The following is a 21,480-nucleotide window of genomic DNA, read 5'->3' on the forward strand; positions in this document are numbered from 1 at the left end:
AGAAACAAACAGAAAATGCTAGAGCTCTAAGCAAGTCAGGCTGTATTAGTGGTGAAAGTTATTGAACAGTATATTTAACATTTCAGTAATATTTGAGTAATATTGTAAATATACTGTTTCATTAAGCATTGTTTGATGTTTACACAATGCATTGCAGGTTAAAAGTACGTAAATGGCTTACATCATTATGGCACCACATCATAGAAACATAGAAACATAGAAAATAGGTGCAGGAGTAGGCCATTTGGCCCTTCGAGCCTGCACCGCCATTTATTATGATCATGGCTGATCATCCAACTCAGAACCCCGCCCCAGCCTTCCCTCCATACCCCCTGACCCCTGTAGCCACAAGGGCCATATCTAACTCCCTCTTAAACATAGCCAATGAACTGGCCTCAACAGTTTGCTGTGGCAGAGAATTCCACAGATTCACCACTCTCTGTGTGAAGAAGTTTTTCCTAATCTCGGTCCTAAAAGGCTTCCCCTCTATCCTCAAACTCTGACCCCTCGTTCTGGACTTCCCCAACATCGGGAACAATCTTCCTGCATCTAGCCTGTCCAATCCCTTTAGGATCTTATACGTTTCAATCAGATCCCTCCTCAATCTTCTAAATTCCAACGAGTACAAGCCCAGTTCATCCAGTCTTTCTTCATATGAAAGTCCTGCCATCCCAAGAATCAATCTGGTGAACCTTCTTTGTACTCCCTCTATGGCAAAGATGTCTTTCCTCAGATTAGGGGACCAAAACTGCACACAATACTCCAGGTGTGGTCTCACCAAGGCCTTGTACAACTGCAGTAGTACTTCCCTGCTCCTGTACTCGAATCCTCTCGCTATAAATGCCAGCATACCATTCGCCTTTTTCACCGCCTGCTGTACCTGCATGCCCACTTTCAATGACTGGTGTATAATGACACCCAGGTCTCGTTGTACCTCCCCTTTTCCTAATCGGCCACCATTCAGATAATAATCTGTTTTCCTATTTTTGTGCATGCCTCATTTAAAGTAAAAACAAAGTTAGACTCGCATTCCCGGCTCCCTTGTTTTCCCTTCAATTAGTTTTTTATGTTTTGGAGTTACAAAACATAACAGCAGTGACAAGGAAGTTTTAAACACACTTGAGACAACTACCTACCTGTTGAAGCTCAGCGTGATGTTTGAGTTCAAAAAAAAAGCACAAGAAGATGTTCCTTATCATCCTTACCGGTAACATTGAGTACCTGGGCAGCTTTGCAGTACCTGGTCCATAATTTCTGCCAGAATGTAGGTGCAGATGCTACTCCATAAATAAGCCTATTATAGTGATAAAGCCATATATGATTATTTATGGTGAGAAACATTTTGGACTGTTCTTCCATCTCCATCTGTGGGTGGGCCTCAGCTATGTCAACTTTGCTTAAGTGTTTCCTCCAGAAAGGTTTGCAAAGATATCCTTTATCCTAGGCGGAGGGTATTGATCTACTTTCAGTACTGTGTTGATGGTGACCTTAAAATCACCACAGATCCTGACAGACCCATCCTTCTTGGCTACTGGGACCACTGGCATTGCCCTTGACCTCCACTCAACCTTGAAAAGAATTTCCTCGCCTGACAGTCACCAATTTATCTGTCTCCTGTAGCCTTGTGGTGACTACCTCCCTGTAGCTCCTGTGTATGCCTCCTTCACTTTCCCTAATGGGGCATAAGTCATCGAGCTACAGCTCCAGTTCCCTAACACGGTCTCTAAGGAGCTGAATCTTGATGCACCTGGGTGCAGATGCGGCCATCAGCGAGGCTGGAAATCCCACATCTGACACCCAGAGCAGAACACTAGCTCTGTAGACACCTCCTATTTAAATAAGAAATAAGAAATAAAGAATGAACTTACTTACTTATCTTGCCTCCACCTGTTCTCACTGAAAGCTTGTTGAGCCAAAGCCTTACTACTCTGCTTCAGGTTACTCCGACGACAACTGCTCCCACAATGATCACTCCATTAGGTGGTACCCCTCTTTTATAGAGACTGTTATTTAAAAAAAAACTCTTTGCCAGACCTGTACGGTAATGCTTTCGTTGTGTCTGTGCAGTACGCCAATCAACAACCCCTGTTGAAAAACTTCCTGCTTTTGAAGCTCTTTGCCGGACCCATACGCGAATGCTTCTGTTGTGTCTGCGCAGTTCTCCAAATGACGACTCCCGTTGAAAAACTTCCTGCTTTTTAACTCTTTGCTGGACCTGCACGGGAACACTTCCGTTGCATCTGCACAATACTCCAATCAAGTCATCTCAGGTTTATTTGAAACATCCTTGTCACCACTGTAACAATTTTTAATTCCAAAACATAACTAATTGAAAGACTTAGTAGTGTGATAACATATGCCATTCATGTACTCTTACCTATAACCTGTAAAGAATTATTTGAGCAAACAAGAATGCTTAATCAAACAATATATTTCCAACACTACCCAAATATTACTGAAATATTAAATACACAACAGTTACCTTGACAATTTTTGGTTTGCTCTCTTTTTGCAGACATTTCCTCTGTTCTCTTTACCATCACCAACACCCCTCCCCCAACTATCCCACATTCTCGACAACATTAATATTCTTGTATTTTTACTTTTCCAGTTTTGATGAAGTGCTCTTGATTCAAAATATTATTATTTTTGTCCCCACTGTTGAGTGCTTCTCACATTTTCTACTTTTTTTTAAACTGAAGGATGAGATTAAATGTCAGTAGTGGCTGGGCAGATGTACTACATAAACCCTGTAGCATCAAGGTGATTTAATGTGAGGAGTAATATGTTGGAGCCTCACAAAGTGAGGAATTGGACACATTATGCAATAGGGGGATGTAGATAAGTATGCTACTTTTTGGCTCTTCCTTAACTGATTAGATCATACTATCACTGGCTGTGACACAATACTCTTGGTCATAACTTCATGTGTGACTAAATCAAGGGTCTGGGTTGGGATATCTGTACTCCATCATCTTAGTTCATTGTTTCTTCCTTGCAGTATGTTGACTTGTCACTTTAAAAAATGGAATTAACATAAAAGTGTGCACATCATCATCCTGGAAATGATATGCCGAAACGGTGGCCAGATTAACAAGCTGGCGACAGACTACTGCTCTGAATTCTGGGTTTCCCCTCACATAGATTTACTGTTCTTGCACATGGGCAAAATTCAACCAAACATTGCAATAGGTAAGTATTATAAACGTAAACCATGAATTATGAATCCTTCATAGCATCCACTTGGTTGTCATTAGCCCTGCCAACAGCCTTAACACATTTATCTATTTTAATACAATGGTCAATTCACCGATTCTGTGTTTTGTTTGTAGCAAAAAGAATTACTTTTTGTTTGTTAGCTGATTACTCAGTAACTTTAAATGGTGATTAATATGAATAAATAGTTCTTTCTGTAAGATAAATAAACATTAATTATGTGAATAAGCTGGAAATAAATCCTATAAATAATCTATGTCTGCAACAGGCAGTTTACAATTATTGTTCAGAGTGCCTCCAGTTATAAATGTCCAACAATTAACCAAACATGTGCTGATTTTTTCTCCCCACTGGGAATGCACAAGTTCATTATTAATAGCATGACATCCAGAATTTGTTTAAGTACTAGTTGTACATAGAAGTAGTAAAATGGCCTCCTAAGATGTCACATACAATAGACATAGAACATGTTGATAGAGATAAATTCAAAAATTGAAACTTTTAAGACCAAAGTAACCTCTGGTATTTTTATTCTTGTTTCAAGAATTCTTTGAAACAAGGGTGTGGAATTTGCATATTATCCCAGCAGTTTACCGCTGAATACTCTGGAATCTTCTCACAGATCAAATATGTGCATGTCTATAGGATAATTAGCCTTTGTAAATTGCCACCCAAGTGAATGGTCCCATCTGAGATGGCTTTCTGGGGGGTCAGGGGGTGAAGTGATGGGAATATGAAGAGAAAAAAATGGGACTGGTGTAGGATAGATGAGTGGTCAGTGTGGAATTGGTGGGGTACAGCCTCTTTCCATGCTGAGGTCAGAACATCAATTGTCTTTGTTTAAAAGCTATTAAGAACAACTAGACAAGCTACTATAACCAAATCATAGAACCAATATACCTATTCAGATCTTATTTTTAAATTTCAACTAAAAATATTAAGAAGACCTACAAATAATTTATATCTGCTGCAGACAGTTCACAATATTGAGATCAAGGCAATCACTTCATTCATTACACATATTAATGCAGAAGTACTTATTTGTACCAGATGCACAGAATTTATTTTGTATCTAAACAAGTGTTTGCAGTATCAACTAGTTAGATTTGCTTTTGCTTCTCTGAGGTGCAAGGGTGGAACCTAATTTGTAGGATGTTAAGCATTTTTATTATTAAACACAAATTGACCAATTTACTCCACTTCCAAAGCCACAACATCTGAAAATGCACAGTCTGCCCTGGAAATCTTAATTTAGCACATTAGCACTATGTCATGTCCCAATTTCACTAAGTCAAAATCAAAATACTCTCAAATTTCAGTTTAAGGAGGGCATCTTGCATAGCTGGAATAAGTACAGATTTTTATAATTCTTGAACATAATGCACATTGAAAAAGCCAGAAACTACAAACAAAATATAGTAAAATATTCATACCTATTGTGATGAATTATGACATAATAAACTATTTCCATGATAAAAGAATTTTAACATTTCACTTTAAAAACACTCACACTTTACAACCTCACCCCTTCTGAACACTTTGCTCTCCACTTCCTCCGCACTAATCCTAACCTCACCGTCAAAACCGCAGATAAAGGGAATGCTGTAGTAGTCTGGTGGATTGAACTCTACCTTGCTGAGGCCCAACGACAACTTTCAGATACCTCCTCTTACTTACTCCTCAAAAAGGATCCCTCCAAGGAGCGCCAGGCTATCTTCTCCCACACTATCACTGATCTTATTAGCTCTGGGGATCTTCCATTACTGCCACCAACCTCATAGTTCCCGAACTCCGTACCTCCTGTTTCTACCTCTTACCCACGATCCACAAATCCGCTTGTCCAGGTAGACCCAAACAAGAGGAAATCTGCAGATGCTGGAATTTCAAGCAACACACATAAAAGTTGCTGGTGAACGCAGCAGGCCAGGCAGCATCTCTAGGAAGAGGTACAGTCGAAGTTTCGGGCCGAGACCCTTCGTCAGGACTAACTGAAAGAAGAGCTGGTAAGAGATTTGAAAGTGGGAGGGGGAGGGGGAGATCCAAAATGATAGGAAAAGACAGGAGGGGGAGGGATGGAGCCAAGAGCTGGACAGTTGATTGTCAAAAAGGATATGAGAGGATCATAGGACAGGAGGTCTAGGGAGAAAGAAAGGGGGAGGGGGGAAGCCCAGAGGACGAACAAGGGGTATAGTGAGAGGGACAGAGGGAGAAAAAGGAGAGAGAAAAAGAATGTGTGTATATAAATAAATAAATAACGGATGGGGTATGAGGGGGAGGTGGGGCATTAGCGGAAGTTAGAGAAGTCAATGTTCATGCCATCCGGTTAGAGGCTATCCAGACGGAATATAAGGTGTTGTTCCTCCAACCTGAGTGTGGCTTCATCTTTACAGTAGAGGAGGCCATGGATAGACATATCAGAATGGGAATGGGACGTGGAATTAAAATGTGTGGCCACTGGAAGATCCTGCTTTCTCTGGCAGACAGAGCATAGGTGTTCAGCGAAACGATCTCCCAGTCTGTGTCAGGTCTCGCCAATATATAGAAGGCCACATCGGGAGCACCAGACGCAGTATATCATCCCAGCCGACTCACAGGTGAAGTGTCGCCTCACCAGAAAGGACTGTCTGGGACCCTGAATGGTAGTGAGGGAGGAAGTGTAAAGGCATGTGTAGCACTTGTTCCGCTTACAAGGATAGGTGCCAGGAGGGAGATCGGTGGGGAGGGATGGGGGGGACAAATGGAGAAGGGAGTCATGTAGGGAGCGTTCCCTGCGGAAAGCAGAGGTGGGGGGGGGGAGGGAAAGATGTGCTTAGTGGTGGGATCCCATTGGAGGTGGCAGAAGTTACGGAGAATTATATGTTGGACCCGGAGGCTGGTTGGGTGGTACGTGAGGACAAGGGGAACCCTATTCCTAGTGGGGTGGCAGGAGGATGGAGTGAGAGCAGATGTGCGTGAAATGGGGAGATGCGTTTGAGAGCAGAGTTGATGGTGGAGGAAGGGAAGCCCCTTTCTGTAAAAAAGGAGGACATCTCCTTTGTCCTGGAATGAAAAGCCTCATCATGAGAGCAGATGCGGCGGAGATGGAGGAATTGCAAGAAGGGGTTGGCATTTTTGCAAGAGACAGGGTGAGAAGAGGAATAGTCCAGATAGCTGTGAGAGTCAGTAGGCTTATAGTAGACATCAGTAGATAAGCTGTCTCCAGAGACAGAGACAGAGACAGAAAGATCTGGAAAGGGGAGGGAGGTGTCGGAAATGGACCAGGTAAACTTGAAGGCAGGGTGAAAGTTGGAGGCAAAATTAATGAAGTCAACAAACTCAGCATGCGTACAGGAAGCAGCGCCAATGCAGTCGTCGATGTAGTGAAGGAAAAGTGGAGGACAGATACCAGAATAGGTTTGGAACATAGATTGTTCCACAAAGCCAACAAAAAGGCAGGCATAGCTGGGACCCATATGGGTGCCCATGGCTACACCTGTAGTCTGGAGGAAGTGGGAGGAGCCAAAGGAGAAATTATTAAGAGTAAGGACTAATTCCGCTAGACGGAGCAGAGTGGTGGTAGAGGAGAACTGGTTAGGTCTGGAATCCAAAAAGAAGCGGAGAGTTTTGAGACCTTCCTTATGGGGGATGGAAGTATATAGGGACTGGACATCCATGGTGAAAATAAAGCAGTGGGGGCCAGGGAACTTAAAATCATTGAAAAGTTTCAGCGTGAGAAGTGTCACGAACATAGGTAGGAAGGGATTGAACAAGGGGGGATAAAACAGTGTCGAGGTATGCAGAAACGAGTTCGGTGGGCAGGAGCAAGCTGAGACAATGGGTCTACCTGGACAGGCAAGTTTATGCATCTGGGGTAGGAGGTAGAAACGGGAAGTGCGGGGTGTGGGAACTATCAGGTTGGTAGCAGTGGATGGGAGATCCCCTGAGCGGATAAAGTCGGTGATGGTGTGGGAGACAATGGCCTGGCGCTCCTTAATGGGGTCAGGATCGAGGGGTAAATAAGAGGAGGTATCCGCAAGTTGTTGCTGTGCCTCGGCAAGGTAGAGGTCAGTACGCCAGACTACAACAGCGCCCCCCCTATCGGCGGGTTTTATAGTAAGGTTAGGATTAGTGCGGAGGGAGTGGAAAGCAGAGTATTCGGAAGGTTGGAATGGGAACAAAGTGTGGTGAACTCGAGACGGTTGATGTTCTGTTGGCAGTTTGCAATAAAGTGATCCAGAGCAGGCAGAAGACCAGAGCGGGGTGTCCATGAAGAGGAGGGTTGAAGACGGGAGAAGGGGTCATCGGTGGGGGTGGGAGTGTCCTTGCCGAAGAAGTAGGCTCAGAAACGGAGCCGGCAGAAGAGTTCAGGTAGACCCATTGTTTCAGCTTGTTCCTGTCCCATTGATCTCATATATGCATACCATGACTGTATTTTCTTTCCCCACCTAGTTCAGTGTCTTCCTACCTACATCTGTGACACTTAACATGCTCTGGATCTTTTCAATGATTTCAAGTTCCCTTGCCCCCATCATCTTATTTCCACTATGGACGTCCAGTTCCTATACACCTCCATCCCCCACCAGGAAGGACTCAAAGCTCCCTATTTCTTTCTGAACACCAGACTCAACCAGTTCCCCTCCACCACTACTCTCCTCTGTCTAGCGGAACTTGTCCTCAGTCTTAATTATTTCTCTTTTGGCTCCTCACACTTACTTCAAACAAAAGGTAGCCATGGGCACTCACATGGGTCCTAGGTATGCCTGCCTTTTTGTCGGTTATGTTGAACAGTCCATGTTCCAAGCCTACACTGGTGTCCGTCCCCCACTTTTCCTACACACATTGACAGCTGCATTGGTGCTGCTTCCTGCACCCATGCTGAGCTAGTCAGCTTCATCAACTTTGCCTCCAACTTCTGCCCTGCCCTCATATTTAACTGATCCATTTCCAACACCTCCCTCCCCTTTCTCAATCTCATTGTCTCTATCTCTGGAGACAGCTTATCTACTGATGTCTGTTATAATCCCATGGACTCTCACAGCTACCTAGACCATATCTCTTCCCACCCTGTTACTTGTAAAAACGCCACCCCTTTCTCTCAATTCCTCCAGCTCTGCCGCATCTGCTCTCAGGATGAGGCTTTTCATTCTAGAACGAAGGAGATGTCCTTCTTTTTCAAAGAAAGGGGCTTCCCTTCCTCCACGATCAACACTACCCTCAATTGCATCTCTTCCATTTCACACACATCTGCTCTCACCCCATCCTCCCGCCACTCTACCAGGGATAGGGTTCCTCTTGTCCTCACCTATTGCCCCACCATCCTCCGCATCCAGCACATAGTTCTCCGGAACTTCCGCCAACTCCAACGGGATCCTTCCACCAAACACATCTTTCCCTCCCCGCTTCCAGTTTCTGCTTTCCACTGAGATTGCTGCCTATGCAATTCCCTTGTCCATTCATCCCACCCCACTGATCTCCCTCCCAGCATGTAACCTTGCAAGCGGAACAAGTGCTACACCTGCCCCTACACCTCCTCTCTCGCTACCATTCAGGGCCCCAAACGGTCCTACCAGGTGAGGCAACACTTCACTTGTGAGTCTGTGAGGGTGATATACTGTGTCTGGTGCTCCCAGTGTGGCCTCCTGTATATTGATGAGAGCCGGCATAGATTGGGAGACCGTTTCACCGAACACCTACACTCCATCTGTCAGAAGAAGTGGGATCTCCCAGTGGCCACCCGTTTTAGATCCACTTTCCATTCTGATATGTCAATCCATGGCCTCCTCTACTTTTGCAATGAGGCCACACTTAGGTTGGAGAAACACCTTATATTCCATCTGGGTAGCCTCCAATCTGATGGCATGAACATCGATTTCTTGAATTACCGGTAATGACCCCCCCTTTCCTTCACCATTCCCCATCCCCTTTTCCCTCTCTCATCTTATTCCTTGCCTGCTCATCGCCTCCCTCTGGTGCTCCTCCCCGCTCTTCTTTCTTCCATGGCCTTCTGTCCTCTCCTATCAGATACCGCCCCGCCCCCCCTTCTCCAGCCCTGTTCCTTTTTCACCAATCAACTTCCCAGCTCTTTATTTCATCCTTCTCCCTCCTGGTTTCACCTATCACTTGTGTTTCTCTGCCCCCTTCCTCCAGTTTTTAAATGTATAAGACCATAAGACAAAGGAGCAGAAGTTGGCCATTCGGCCCATTGAGTCTGCTCCGCCATTTTATCATGAGCTGATCCATTCTCCCATTTAGTCCCACTCCCCCCGCCTTCTCACCATAACCTTTGATGCCCTGGCTACTCAGATACATATCAATCTCTGCCTTAAATACACCCAATGACTTGGCCTCCACTGCTGCTCATGGCAACAAATTCCATAGATTCACCACGCTCTGGCTAAAAAAATTTCTTCGCATTTCTGTTCTGAATGGGCGCCCTTCAATCCTTAAGTCATGCCCTCTCGTACTAGACTCCCCCATCATGGGAAACAACTTTGCCACATCCACTCTGTCCATGCCTTTCAACATTCGAAATGTTTCTATCAGGTCCCCCCTCATTCCTCGAAACTCCAAGGAATATAGTCCAAGAGCGGACAAACCTTCCTCATATGTTAACCCTCTCATTCCCAGAAACAATCTAGTGAATCTTCTATGTACCCTCTCCAATGTCAGCACATCCCTTCTTAAATAAGGAGACCAAAACTGCTCACAGTACTCCAAGTGAGGTTTTACCAGTGCCGTATAGAGCCTCAACATCACATCCCTGCTCCTATACTCTATTCCTCTAGAAATGAATGCCAACATTGCATTCGCCTTCTTCACTACCGACTCAACCTGGAGGTTAACCTTAAGGGTATCCTGTACAAGGACCCCCAAGTCCCGTTGCATCTCAGAACTTTGAATTCTTTCCCCATTTAAATAATAGTCTGCCCATTTATTACTTCTGCCAAAGTGCATAACCATACACTTTCCAACATTGTACTTCATTTGCCACTTCTTTGCCCATTCTTCCAATCTATCCAAGTCTTTCTGTAGACCCTCCGTTTCCTCAGCACTACTGTCCCCTCCACCTATCTTTGTATCGTCAGCAAACTTAGCCACAAAGCCATCTATTCCATAATCCAAATCGTTGATGTACAATGTAAAAAGAAGCAGCCCCAACACGGACCCCTGTGGAACACCACTGGTAACTGGCAGCCAACCAGAATAGGATCCCTTTATTCCCACTCTCTGTTTCCTGCCAATCAGCCAACGCTCTATCCACGTTTGTAACTTTCCCGTAATTCCATGGGCTCTTATCTTATTAAGTAGCCTCATGTGTGGCACCTTGTCAAAGGCCTTCTGAAAATCTACTCATCTTCTTTTTCTCCAGTCCTGCCGAAGGGTCTTGGCCCAAAATATCAACTGTTCTTTTTTCCTTAGATGCTGCCTGGTCTGCTGAGGTGCCAGCATTTTGTGTGTGTTGCACACTTTACATAGAATGGTCAAATGCATAGTTAATGGGAAGATGTATATGACTTCTCAATGTAAAAAACATCCTTATGGACAAATGAATGTACAGTAGACGTTGTAACAGAATGCTATCTGGAAATAATTGGAACAAGACCTAGCAACATATGTATTTAGTTTTTATCAGATAAAGATTAACCAGAACCAAGCTGCTTGTATAAAAGTTTAACTAACATGTACAACATTAACTTGTGCAAAGACAAAGGCTTTTATCACCAAAACAGAAATGATAATGCTACCAGTGATGAATGACTTTCCTAAAATAGTGGATGTGATAGGCTATAAAATCCTTCTCAGCACAGCACAGCACAGCACAGCACAACTCAGCACAGAGAAACCTGAAACCTGTCCAGGAAACCAAAATGTATTGATCCATCAAAGAATCAGCACACTGATCTCATAATAAAGACAACAGCAAAAGTAATCTTTTAAAAACAAATTCAGAGAGAAAATTAAAACAGTTTAGCGAAGTGTATAGTAGGGATTTCCTAAATAATCAAAGTTAGACCACAACATCTCACTTACTGCAATTCAAGGAATAACAGATTATTTTTAATTTAGAACAACTTTCAATACTTCAGAACAATCGTGTAGGAAGTATTACCAGCAACAGATAATAAACAAATTATCACATTAAACTAAACCAATGTCAAATTATATTTCACAAGGAAAAGAATCTTATTGAGGTAAACAATCATAAGTCTCATAAATCTTGGTGTGATCAAAGGGCTATGATGAAGCCAAGTCCACCCACCCTTAATGTCATAGAATTCATGGTCATAAAGTTTTGGATGAAAAATACTTCAAATTAGTATCAACAGTTGCATATAATTTTTCCTGATGGTGGTCAGGATTTTGCAGTCTCACATATAGAGGATATTATCTTTATTTAACTATGGACAGCTATAACAAACACTTCCTGTATTTGTTTCTTACAAAAAGTAATAAAACATACATGGTACTCTACCTTGGACAGAGAAGGCAGCAGCAAAAATTCCACTGGTTCTGATCTATAAGGAATGAAAACAAGCTTGGGCTTTCTTGGAGTGACATTTTTTAACTAAAATCATACTGAATTATTTTAAAGAATAGCTGCACTATATTTACAAATGAACAAATAGCAAAATCAATGATTATAAACATTTAATGATGTTACAATATACTTAGCTGGCAAGTGACAATCCTCTGGTAAAATTTAATTTGACTTTTTAAAAAGATTTGGTTTGTGTGTGTACCTTCATACAAAGATTATGCTGAGAGCAATGTAAGGTAATACAAATCTAACATCAAATACACGTGGCAGCAGCAGATATCTTTTCCAAGTTAGGATTGGTGCAGCAGTCAAAGACTGAACAAGGCTGTGCAAGCTTGATCTCCAATATGCTTTTAAACAAATAACTTATCATCATTTTAGGCTGTCTTATTTCCACTTGCATAACTTGACCCAACTTCATCCTCTGTCTTAGATAATCTAGACTCAATAACACTAGATATTTCTAACTACCATTAGCTACACTTAAAATTGAGGAGCAATTATTAGCATTATGACCTGCAAAGCCTGATTTGCATGGTAATTAATTGGAATTAGACCCTTGAAGCTCAGCAAGTATGCGCCAATTGCGGAGTCTCGTCTGTTTTCTGGAGATAAGCACTGTCTTAATAAAAGGGAAAAAAATTCTAAGATACTTCATGCAATCAGAGGACTGTATAGAGACAACCAATTGCCTGGAGACATATACAGTACAGGCTAGATCAGATAAGAAAGGTAGATTTCCTTCCCTCAAGAACATTGGTGAATCAAATAAGATTTATACACTCCAGCAGTTTCATTACAATTTTCTATCAATACCAATAGTAGATTTTTTTTTGCTCCAGATTTATTTAACTTAATTAATGAAATCCAAGCAACACACACAAAATGCTGGAGGAACTCAGCAGGCCAGGCAGCATCTTATATGACTTCAACATAATATTCCATCTCCTGATTTATGAAGGCCAATGTGTCAAAAGCTTTCTTTACGACCCAATCTACCTGTGACACCACTTTCAATGAATTATGGACCTGTATTCCCAGATTCCTTAGTTCTACACACTCTTCTGTGCTCTACCATTCATTGTGTAAGACCTACTCTGGTTGGTCCTACTAAAGTGCAACATCTCCTATGTGTTGCATTAAATTGCATCTGCCATTTTCCAGACCATTTTCCCAGCTGGTCCAAGCCATGATAGCTTTCCTCACTGTCCACTACACCCCAGACTTGGTGTCATCTCAAATTTGCTGATCCAGTTAACCACATTTTCACCCAGGTCATTGATATAGATGACAAACAACAACAGACCTAGCTGTGATCCCTGCAACACTCCACTAGTCACAGGCCTCCAGTCAGAGGGACAACCATCTACTACCACTCTCTGGCTTCTCCCGCTAAGCCAATGTCTCATCCATTTTACTACCTCATCTTGAATGCTAAGTGACTGAAATTGCTTGACCAACCTCCCACATGGGACCTTGTCAAATGCTTTGCTGAAGTCCATGAAGACAACATCCTTCATCAACTTTTCTGATAACTTCCTCAAAAAACTCTAAGATTAGCTTGACATGACCTACCACACACGAAGCCATGCTGACTATCCTTAATCAGTCCATATCTATCAAAATACTTATATATCCGGTCCCTTAGAATACCTTCCAATAACTTTCCCACAACTGATGTCAGACTCACCGGCCTATAATTTCCTATTTTCTGTTTAGAGCCCTTTTTAAACAGCGGAACAACATTGGCTATCCTTTAATCTTCTGGTAACTCTCCTGTCACTAAGGATGTTTTAAGTAGCTCTGCTAGGAGAACTCTTCAATGGAACTGTAAACAGTTTGGAAAATATTGACGGGAGTTCTCATTTTGCCTCAACTTGCTTCTAACAAATCCAATGATTTGAAAGATGGGCTAAAGGCATATTGATCTCTAGTATTTAATTTTTGTTCAAATGGGAACTTGACATAAAATTACGGCATAAATTGATGCATTCCAGCTAATTGAATGATAGGCATGGTTATCAGCTGGAAAAGAAAACTTGCATTTACTTAGCATTTTATCTGACTGGAAGAGTCCAAACATTTTAAAGGCAATTAATTAACTCTGAGGTGCAAAGAATAACACACACAAAATGCTGCAGGAGCTCAGCAGGTCAGGCTGTGTTTATGGATGGAAAGGAAAAGTCGACATTTTGGGTCAAGGCTCTTATTCAGAACTGGAAAGGAAGGAGGCAGAAGTCAGAATAATATTATAAAGTGATGGAGGGAGTACGTGCTGGTAGATGACAGGCGAGACGAGGTGACGGGGAGAATGTATGGGTGGGGGAGACCTTCTGAGTTTCCCCAGCAGTTTGTGTGTGTTGCTCAAAATTTCCAGCATCTGAAGAATAGCTTGTGTTTCAGAGGTATAGAGTATATTGTAACGTTGAAAGAGTGATGTTGAGTTAGTGAAATAGCATAGACTTTCAAATTAATTCAGGTAGAATTTATAATTTGCCTTGCAAATGTGGCCAAATTCAGCTTTTCTTGGCAGATATAGCACTTACAAGACATTCCAAATGGTCCAGCCTAGCAGGCACCAGTACACACCTCTGCCCAGCACGACACACCTCTAATCAATATTTAAGTAGAATGGGTCAACCCTGGAGGCAACTAGTGGATTTTTCTCAATCTAAAGATCAGGATTGAGCCCCTATGTAAATCTGTTTCTAGATAGGTCTCATTAGTCACCTCAGTACCCACAAAACTGGACTAGAAGTAAGTCTTCCCTGATCACAAGACACTGCCTCAGAAAAAGATAATCATGACAAAGATAAATTCAAAGGATATTAAAGGAACTGTTATGACAAAAGTGGCAAATATTCTATTGGAGGCTTCAAAATGCATTTCAGCCCATTAACAAGAACCAGAGATAAAAATAGAAAATGCTGGAAAAACTGTCTGTAGAAGAAGAAAATGTTATATTTTCTTTTGTGACGGTGCCTGACCCGCTGACCTTACCAACATTTTCTGCTTTTACTTCAGATTTCAACAACTGTAGTATTCTTGATCAACAGGAACCAGAGAACTAAAAACAATTAGGTGAAGAAATTGGAACAAAATAGAAATAGAAAACTGTTTTATGTCTGTCTATCTATCTATATCTATATATCCCACCATTTGTCATGCATTTTCATGTTTGCTCTTCCCGACTGCATTTCCTCTTATTTTCTTGGATGAATCTAATTTGTCACCTTTGAGCCCTTTGTGTGCTAGGCTGTTTCTAACTTTCAGCAGCAGAGAACTTTAATCCATACAACTGATCACAATGCCAATTTTGGGATCATTTAGTAAACTTCTTAATCATTATCACTACAGCTAAAATTCAAATCATTAATTAAACTCTCCACTGGTTGGGGTCAACCATGGCTGTTGGCTCCCAGCTCTCTTTGTGGTATTGAGGGAGTGCAGCATAGGTTCACGAGGTTAATTCCTGGGATGGCGGGACTGTCATATGTTGAAAGATTGGAGCGACTCGGGTTGTATACACTGGAATTTAGAAGGATGAGAGGGGATCTGATTGAAACATATAAGATTATTAAGGGATTGGACACGCTAGACGGAGGAAATATGTTTCCTGATGTTGGGGGAGTCCAGAACCAGAGGCCACAGTTTAAGAATAAGGGGTAGACCATTTAGAACGGAGTTGAGGAAAAACTTTTTCACACAGAGGGTTGTGGTTCTGTGGAATGCTCTGCCTCAGAAGGTAGTGGAGGCCAATTCTCTGGATTCTTTCAAGAAAGAGTTAGATAGAGCTCTTAGAGATAGTGGAGTCAAGGGATATGGGGAGAAGGCAGGAAAAGGGTACTGATTGTGGATGATCAGCCATGATCACAGTGAATGGCGGTGCAGGCTCGAAGGGCTGAATGGCCTACTCCTGCACCTATTGTCTATTGTATGCAAGCCAGGGCAGTATGATATGGAGAACAAGCTGTTGTCCATGTAGCTCACCCCCTCCACACAGCTGATAAATCCAAAGGAATAGCAGAGACTGATGCAGCTTGGCACCAACTTTGTCGCAGGACTTGCCAGTCAGTGTTGAACTCAACGTAGGACTGTCTTAGTGACTCCAGCTCTGGATTTTTCCTTGAGGTTTACTCCCGAAGCATTCCCCATGAGTGGGTATAGCCACAAACAGTTGAGGTTTGAGATCAGTTTTCCTTTTCCTAGATGAGCTGACAACCACTGCTGATGAACTCCATCTGTCCAAAGCAACTGGTTTTAAAGCACCACTAATTCATTTTGCCCCTTCTTCTGTCAGTAGAAATGGTTCCGCCGGACTTAGTAGCTAAGCCACATGTAAAGGCCAGGAGCTGGACTTGATTGTCAGAGGCTATTTGAGACGCATGCCATTGGGAGCTTATCACTATGACCATTCCTAGCTACAACAACCTTAAGGAACAAAAATAATGAATATATACCATTTACTTATATTTAATGTTACATCCTAGGCCTCTGTAACAAGATAATAATGAAGAAACATAGCACAAAAAGGACATTAAAATGATGTAGTTTTGTCGAAACAACATCACTTTATAATTTAATGTAAAGTTCTATCATATTGCGGTCAGTTTTCCCCCCAATTAAAGATCACAATCCTACTGGCAAATCATTTGAACCATTCTATTTTTCTTGAATTCCAACTTCATTGATAATTACTGTGAATTAACATTTCTTATATAGTCTGAGCTGAAGATAGATATTTAACCATATAACCATATAACAATTACAGCACGGTAACAGGCCATCTCGGCTCTTCTAGTCCGTGCTGAATGCTTACTCTCACCTAGTCCCACCGATCTGCACTCAGCCCATAACCCTCCATTCCTTTCCTGTCCATATAGCTATCCAATTTTACTTTAAATGACAATATTGAACCTGCCTCTACTACTTCTACTGGAAGCTCATTCCACACAGCTAACACTCTCTGAGTAAAGAAGTTGCTCCTCTTGTTACCCCTAAACTTTTGCCCCCTAACTCTCAACTCATATCCTCTTGTTTGAATCTCCCCTACTCTCAATGGAAAAAGCCTATCCATATCAACTCTATCTATCCCCCTCATAATTTTAAACACCTCTATCAAGTCCCCCCTCAACCTTCTACGCTCCAAAGAATAAAGACCCAACTTGTTCAACCTTTCTCTGTAACTCAGGTGTTGAAAACCAGGTAATATTCTGGTAACATACATCAAAGTTGCTGGTGAACGCAGCAGGCCAAGCAGCATCTATAGGAAGAGGCGCAGTCGACGTTTCAGGCCGAGACCCTTCGTCAGGACTAACTGGTATTCTGGTAAATCTTCTCTGTACTCTCTCTATTTTGTTGACATCTTTCCTATGATTTGGTGACCAGAACTGTACACAATACTCCAAATTTGGCCTTACCAATGCCTTGTACAATTTTAACATTACATCCCACTCCTATACTCAATGCTCTGATTTATAAAGGCCAGCATACCAAAAGCTTTCTTCACCACCCTATCCACATGAGATTCCACCTTCAGGGAACTATGCACCATTAGTCCTGGATCCCTCTGTTCTACTGCATTCTTCAATGCCCTACCATTTACCATGTATGTCCTATTTTGATCAGTCCTACCAAAATGTAGCACCTCACACTTATCAACATTAAACTCCATCTGCCATCTTTCAGTCCACTCTTCTAACAGGCTTAAATCTCTCTGCAAGCTTTGAAAGCCTACTTCATTATCCACAACTCCACCTATCTTAGTATCATCTGCATACTTACTAATCCAATTTACCACCCCATCATCAAGATCATTAATGTATATGACAAACAACATTGGACCCAGTACAGAACCCTGAGGCACACCACTAGTCACTGGCCTCCAACCTGACAAACAGTTATCCACCACTACTCTCTGGCGTTTCCCATCTAGCCACTACTGAATCCATTTTACTACTTTGATATTAATACCTAACGATTGAACCTTCCTAACTAACCTTCCGTGTGGAACCTTGTCAAAGGCCTTACTGAAGTCCATATAGACAACATCCACCGCTTTACCCTCGTCAACTTTCCTAGTAACCTCTTCAAAAAATTCGATAAGATTTGTCAAACATAGCCTTCCACACACAAATCCATGTTGACTGTTCCTAATCAGACCGTCTATCCAGATAATTTAAGTTTGATTGAATGACTAGATTGATTCTCCCCCGACTGTAACTTGCTTGTCTTCATGGTAGTTCCATGTTCATATCTCCTACCCTTTATCTTAATTACTTAATGATGCATGATCAGTTCATGATTGCAGATCTAGGTAGTACTACCCCGGTACATTATTTATTGAATGTAGCTTCAGTACTATCTTTCTTTATTATGATCTTGTCACACAGACCTAGGCTGTTAACTCTGATGCAACCTTTTGTCCGAACAAATTCATGAAATTAGTTTATTAGTTTAATGTTCTCCTTTGAATTATAAATTGCCCTCAAAAAAGTTCTGAACTCCTTTTTGAGCAGAATTTTTCTTATCTCAAAAGAGTATTTGTTATTTAAACATCTGGCAATTGGCAAGCTTCACAGAGCGTGCACCACCATATAATCTCAAGATCACAGAATTTGTTTCCATGCACGATCCCAATAATCCTTGATTCCCCTGTTGCCCAAAAATCTATCTCTGCCTCAAATGATTTAATGACAGCATCCATAATTCTTTGGATTAGAGAATTCCAAAATTTACCTAATCTCTGAGAGTAGTTCCTGATTTTAGCCTAAGTGTGGGATCACTTATTCTGAGGCCATGTTCATCATTTTAGACTTCGCATGAGGAAAAGTATTTTTATTTTATTTTAATTAGAGATGCTCAATGGTGGGGAGGGCTTTACCCATGCCTTAGGCAGCCAAGGACATGATCCCCAAATGTAGAATGGTAAAAGGAAAAATGTCCATCCACTGCACACGTTCAGGTTTCATTCTTTCTCTCTGCACAATGCATATTGGATCATCTTTGTCAGTTAAATATTGATTTGTTGGCAGAATTAGTTTGTTTATACTGGCAGTGTAGAAGTACAGATGGCAATGCTGAGACCAAAGTTTCACATCCTTGAAGATAATAAATAGTATAATAGTACAAATCATGTACCAGCACTGGACACCCCCGATGCGACCTTCTATATATTGGCGAGACCTGACGCAGACTGGGAGACCGCTTTGCTGAATACCTGTGCTCTGTCCGTCAGAGAAAGCAGGATCTCCCAGTGGCCACACATTTTAATTCCACGTCCCATTCCCATTCTGATATGTCTATCCACGGCCTCCCCTACTGTAAAGATGAAGCCACACTCAGGTTGGAGGAACAACACCTTGTATTCCGTCTGGGTAGCCTCCAACCTGATGGCATGAACATTGACTTCTCAAACTTCCGCTAATGCCCCACCTCCCCCTCGTACCCCATCCATTATTTATTTATATACACACATTCTTTTTCTCTCTCTCCTTTTTCTCCCTCTGTCCCTCTCACTATACCCCTTGCCCATCCTCTGGGCTTCCCCCCTCCCCCTTTCTTTCTCCCTAGGTCTCCTGTCCCATGATCCTCTCATATCCCTTTTGCCAATCACCTGTCCAGCTCTTGGCTCCATCCCTCCCCTCCTGTCTTCTCCTATCATTTCGGATCTCCCCATCCCCCTCCCACTTTCAAATCTCTTACTAGCTCTTCCTTCAGTTAGTCTTGACGAAGGGTCTCGGCCCGAAACGTCGACTGTACCTCTTCCTAGAGATGCTGCCTGGCCTGCTGCATTCACCAGCAACTTCTAAGTGTGATGCTTATTGCCTAAACCACATAATTCCTTTTAGGGGAAGTACAACACAATTTCAGTTTATATTACAGTCATCCAGTTTTTAAACTAGACAATGAAATTAATGAAACAATACAATCTTAAGTTCTTTTTTGGAATGTTTTAAAATATTTCTCAATATATTCTGAAACTTTTATTAACTACGCTCCAAAGCTTGCTACATGTGTTTGTGGCACATCTGTTTTCCACACTTTCTAAATTGATTTCTAATAATGTTTCCTTACCCTTTTAGCATGTGCTAACATTTATTACCTTGTCTTGATACAATCAATAATTGGGGCATGGTGATTTTTTTTCTGTAAAAATGATTTTTCACTTACCAGTAAAAAAATAAATAAATAAGCTCTCCAAAAGACAATGAACTATATTCTGTACTCATTATTTTCTTTTGGAATAAGCATCACAATTTCAGCTAATAAAATCCACAAGTTTATAAACCAGATGGAGATTTCATTTTGGACACATGAGCAGAATTAATCAAGTAAGGCAAGAGAAAATGTTGTTTATTTGCTGGGAGAAAAGAATTGAGATTGGACTTGAAGCTACAAACAGTCTGCTATTCATCAATCTTTTAATGGGGGAGGGGACCTAAAGGAAGGAAATGAGTATTTAAGCAAACTTGTTTTTAACTACTATTATTCATACAATTATTTAATTGTACTCTCAATTTTCCAAACTTCATTAGGTACATATTAATCTTTTCCATTTCACCATCACCCAACTAAACATACTCGAATGTAAGGAACAAACTAATGTTTACATTTTCTTACTGAACCATCTAAAGTGGCTAGCTGTCAAAAGGTCAAAGACATACATCAATGCAATGTTGATTAAGACAGGACTAAAGTTAGGAATACTGCATTCCGTACCCAATCTGTAATCAAGACAGTTGAAATAAAATATCAAACAAAATGTTACCTATACACTCTATGATTACAAATTCAAATATGTATTAGAAAATTATCAATTTGATCTAAAAATGAGTAAAGCACTTTTAGCATCAAATTGTGATTATTTTTCTGAATCTGTAACTTTGATGAATTAATTTGATTCTAAAAGTAATTTGAGTCGTCTTAGTGTCAGTACAAACATGCTTTATTTACACTATTTTAATGTTTAAAAATCTAGTTATTGAAACATCTAATGTTATGTTGTTGCCAAACCATTTTTATTAAGTGAATTCGATCCACTTCCCTTGAAAATATGTTGAATATTCTAATGTTACTCAGAATTTAATTATAGGTTAAGAACACACAACATTTCAGACCATTATATTTAGCTGCTTAAATCTCAATAACAAACATTAGGTTTGATATTAAGCATTAGGTTTTCAACTTCTTGAAAATTAAAATCAAACTAATAACAAAAGTGTCTTCAGTAATTTGAAATCCTTTTTTTCAAATTTCAATGTTCTTTCTAGAACCCTACATTGAAATTATACAACATGTGAATTGAAAATGTTTTATTTCTATATCACTTGGACTACTTAGAAGGAATTATTAACCTAAATAATTGTAATGCCAAATGCAATGTGTATGTTGCAGATGTGTCTAATATGCACATTTTAGAAGATGTTGGCATCTTACCCGATTCCTTCCACTCCATCATGCATACAACCAGATTCGAGTCCCGGCAGTAAAACACTTCGTCTATCACCTCCAGAGTTTGCACGGTTAGAAGGTTTTGTAAAAAGAACATCAACAGGTTTCCTGAATTTATAAATACTTGGGGAGGTTCTCGGTGCATGGTGCCGAATAATCTGTGGATGATCTTGTTAACAAAGAGGAAACAGATAAACTTGTTGATCAACAAATAACAACTAATTTTTCAATATATTAAATTTATAATTTTATTAATATTATGCAGCATCTCAAGTCTAATCCTTCAACAATGT

General features: G+C 41.1%; 1 protein-coding gene across 4 annotated transcripts in view; it reads right to left on the reverse strand.

The window, feature by feature from the left end:
• Positions 1-21,480, reverse strand: part of ppp1r42 (protein phosphatase 1, regulatory subunit 42) — a 121,902-nt gene that overhangs the window by 18,676 nt on the left and 81,746 nt on the right. For 3 of the 4 annotated variants that reach the window (XM_063064602.1, XM_063064610.1, XM_063064592.1), the window contains 2 exons: positions 21,173-21,356; positions 11,657-11,711 (listed from right to left, as the gene is read on the reverse strand). In XM_063064602.1, coding sequence (XP_062920672.1) covers positions 11,657-11,711; positions 21,173-21,356 — 239 coding nt within the window. The remainder of the gene's footprint in view (positions 1-11,656; positions 11,712-21,172; positions 21,357-21,480) is intronic. The other variant, XM_063064619.1, reaches the window with a different exon arrangement.

This window comes from Mobula hypostoma, chromosome 1 (assembly GCF_963921235.1).
Source record: "Mobula hypostoma chromosome 1, sMobHyp1.1, whole genome shotgun sequence".
NCBI lineage: Eukaryota > Metazoa > Chordata > Chondrichthyes > Myliobatiformes > Myliobatidae > Mobula > Mobula hypostoma.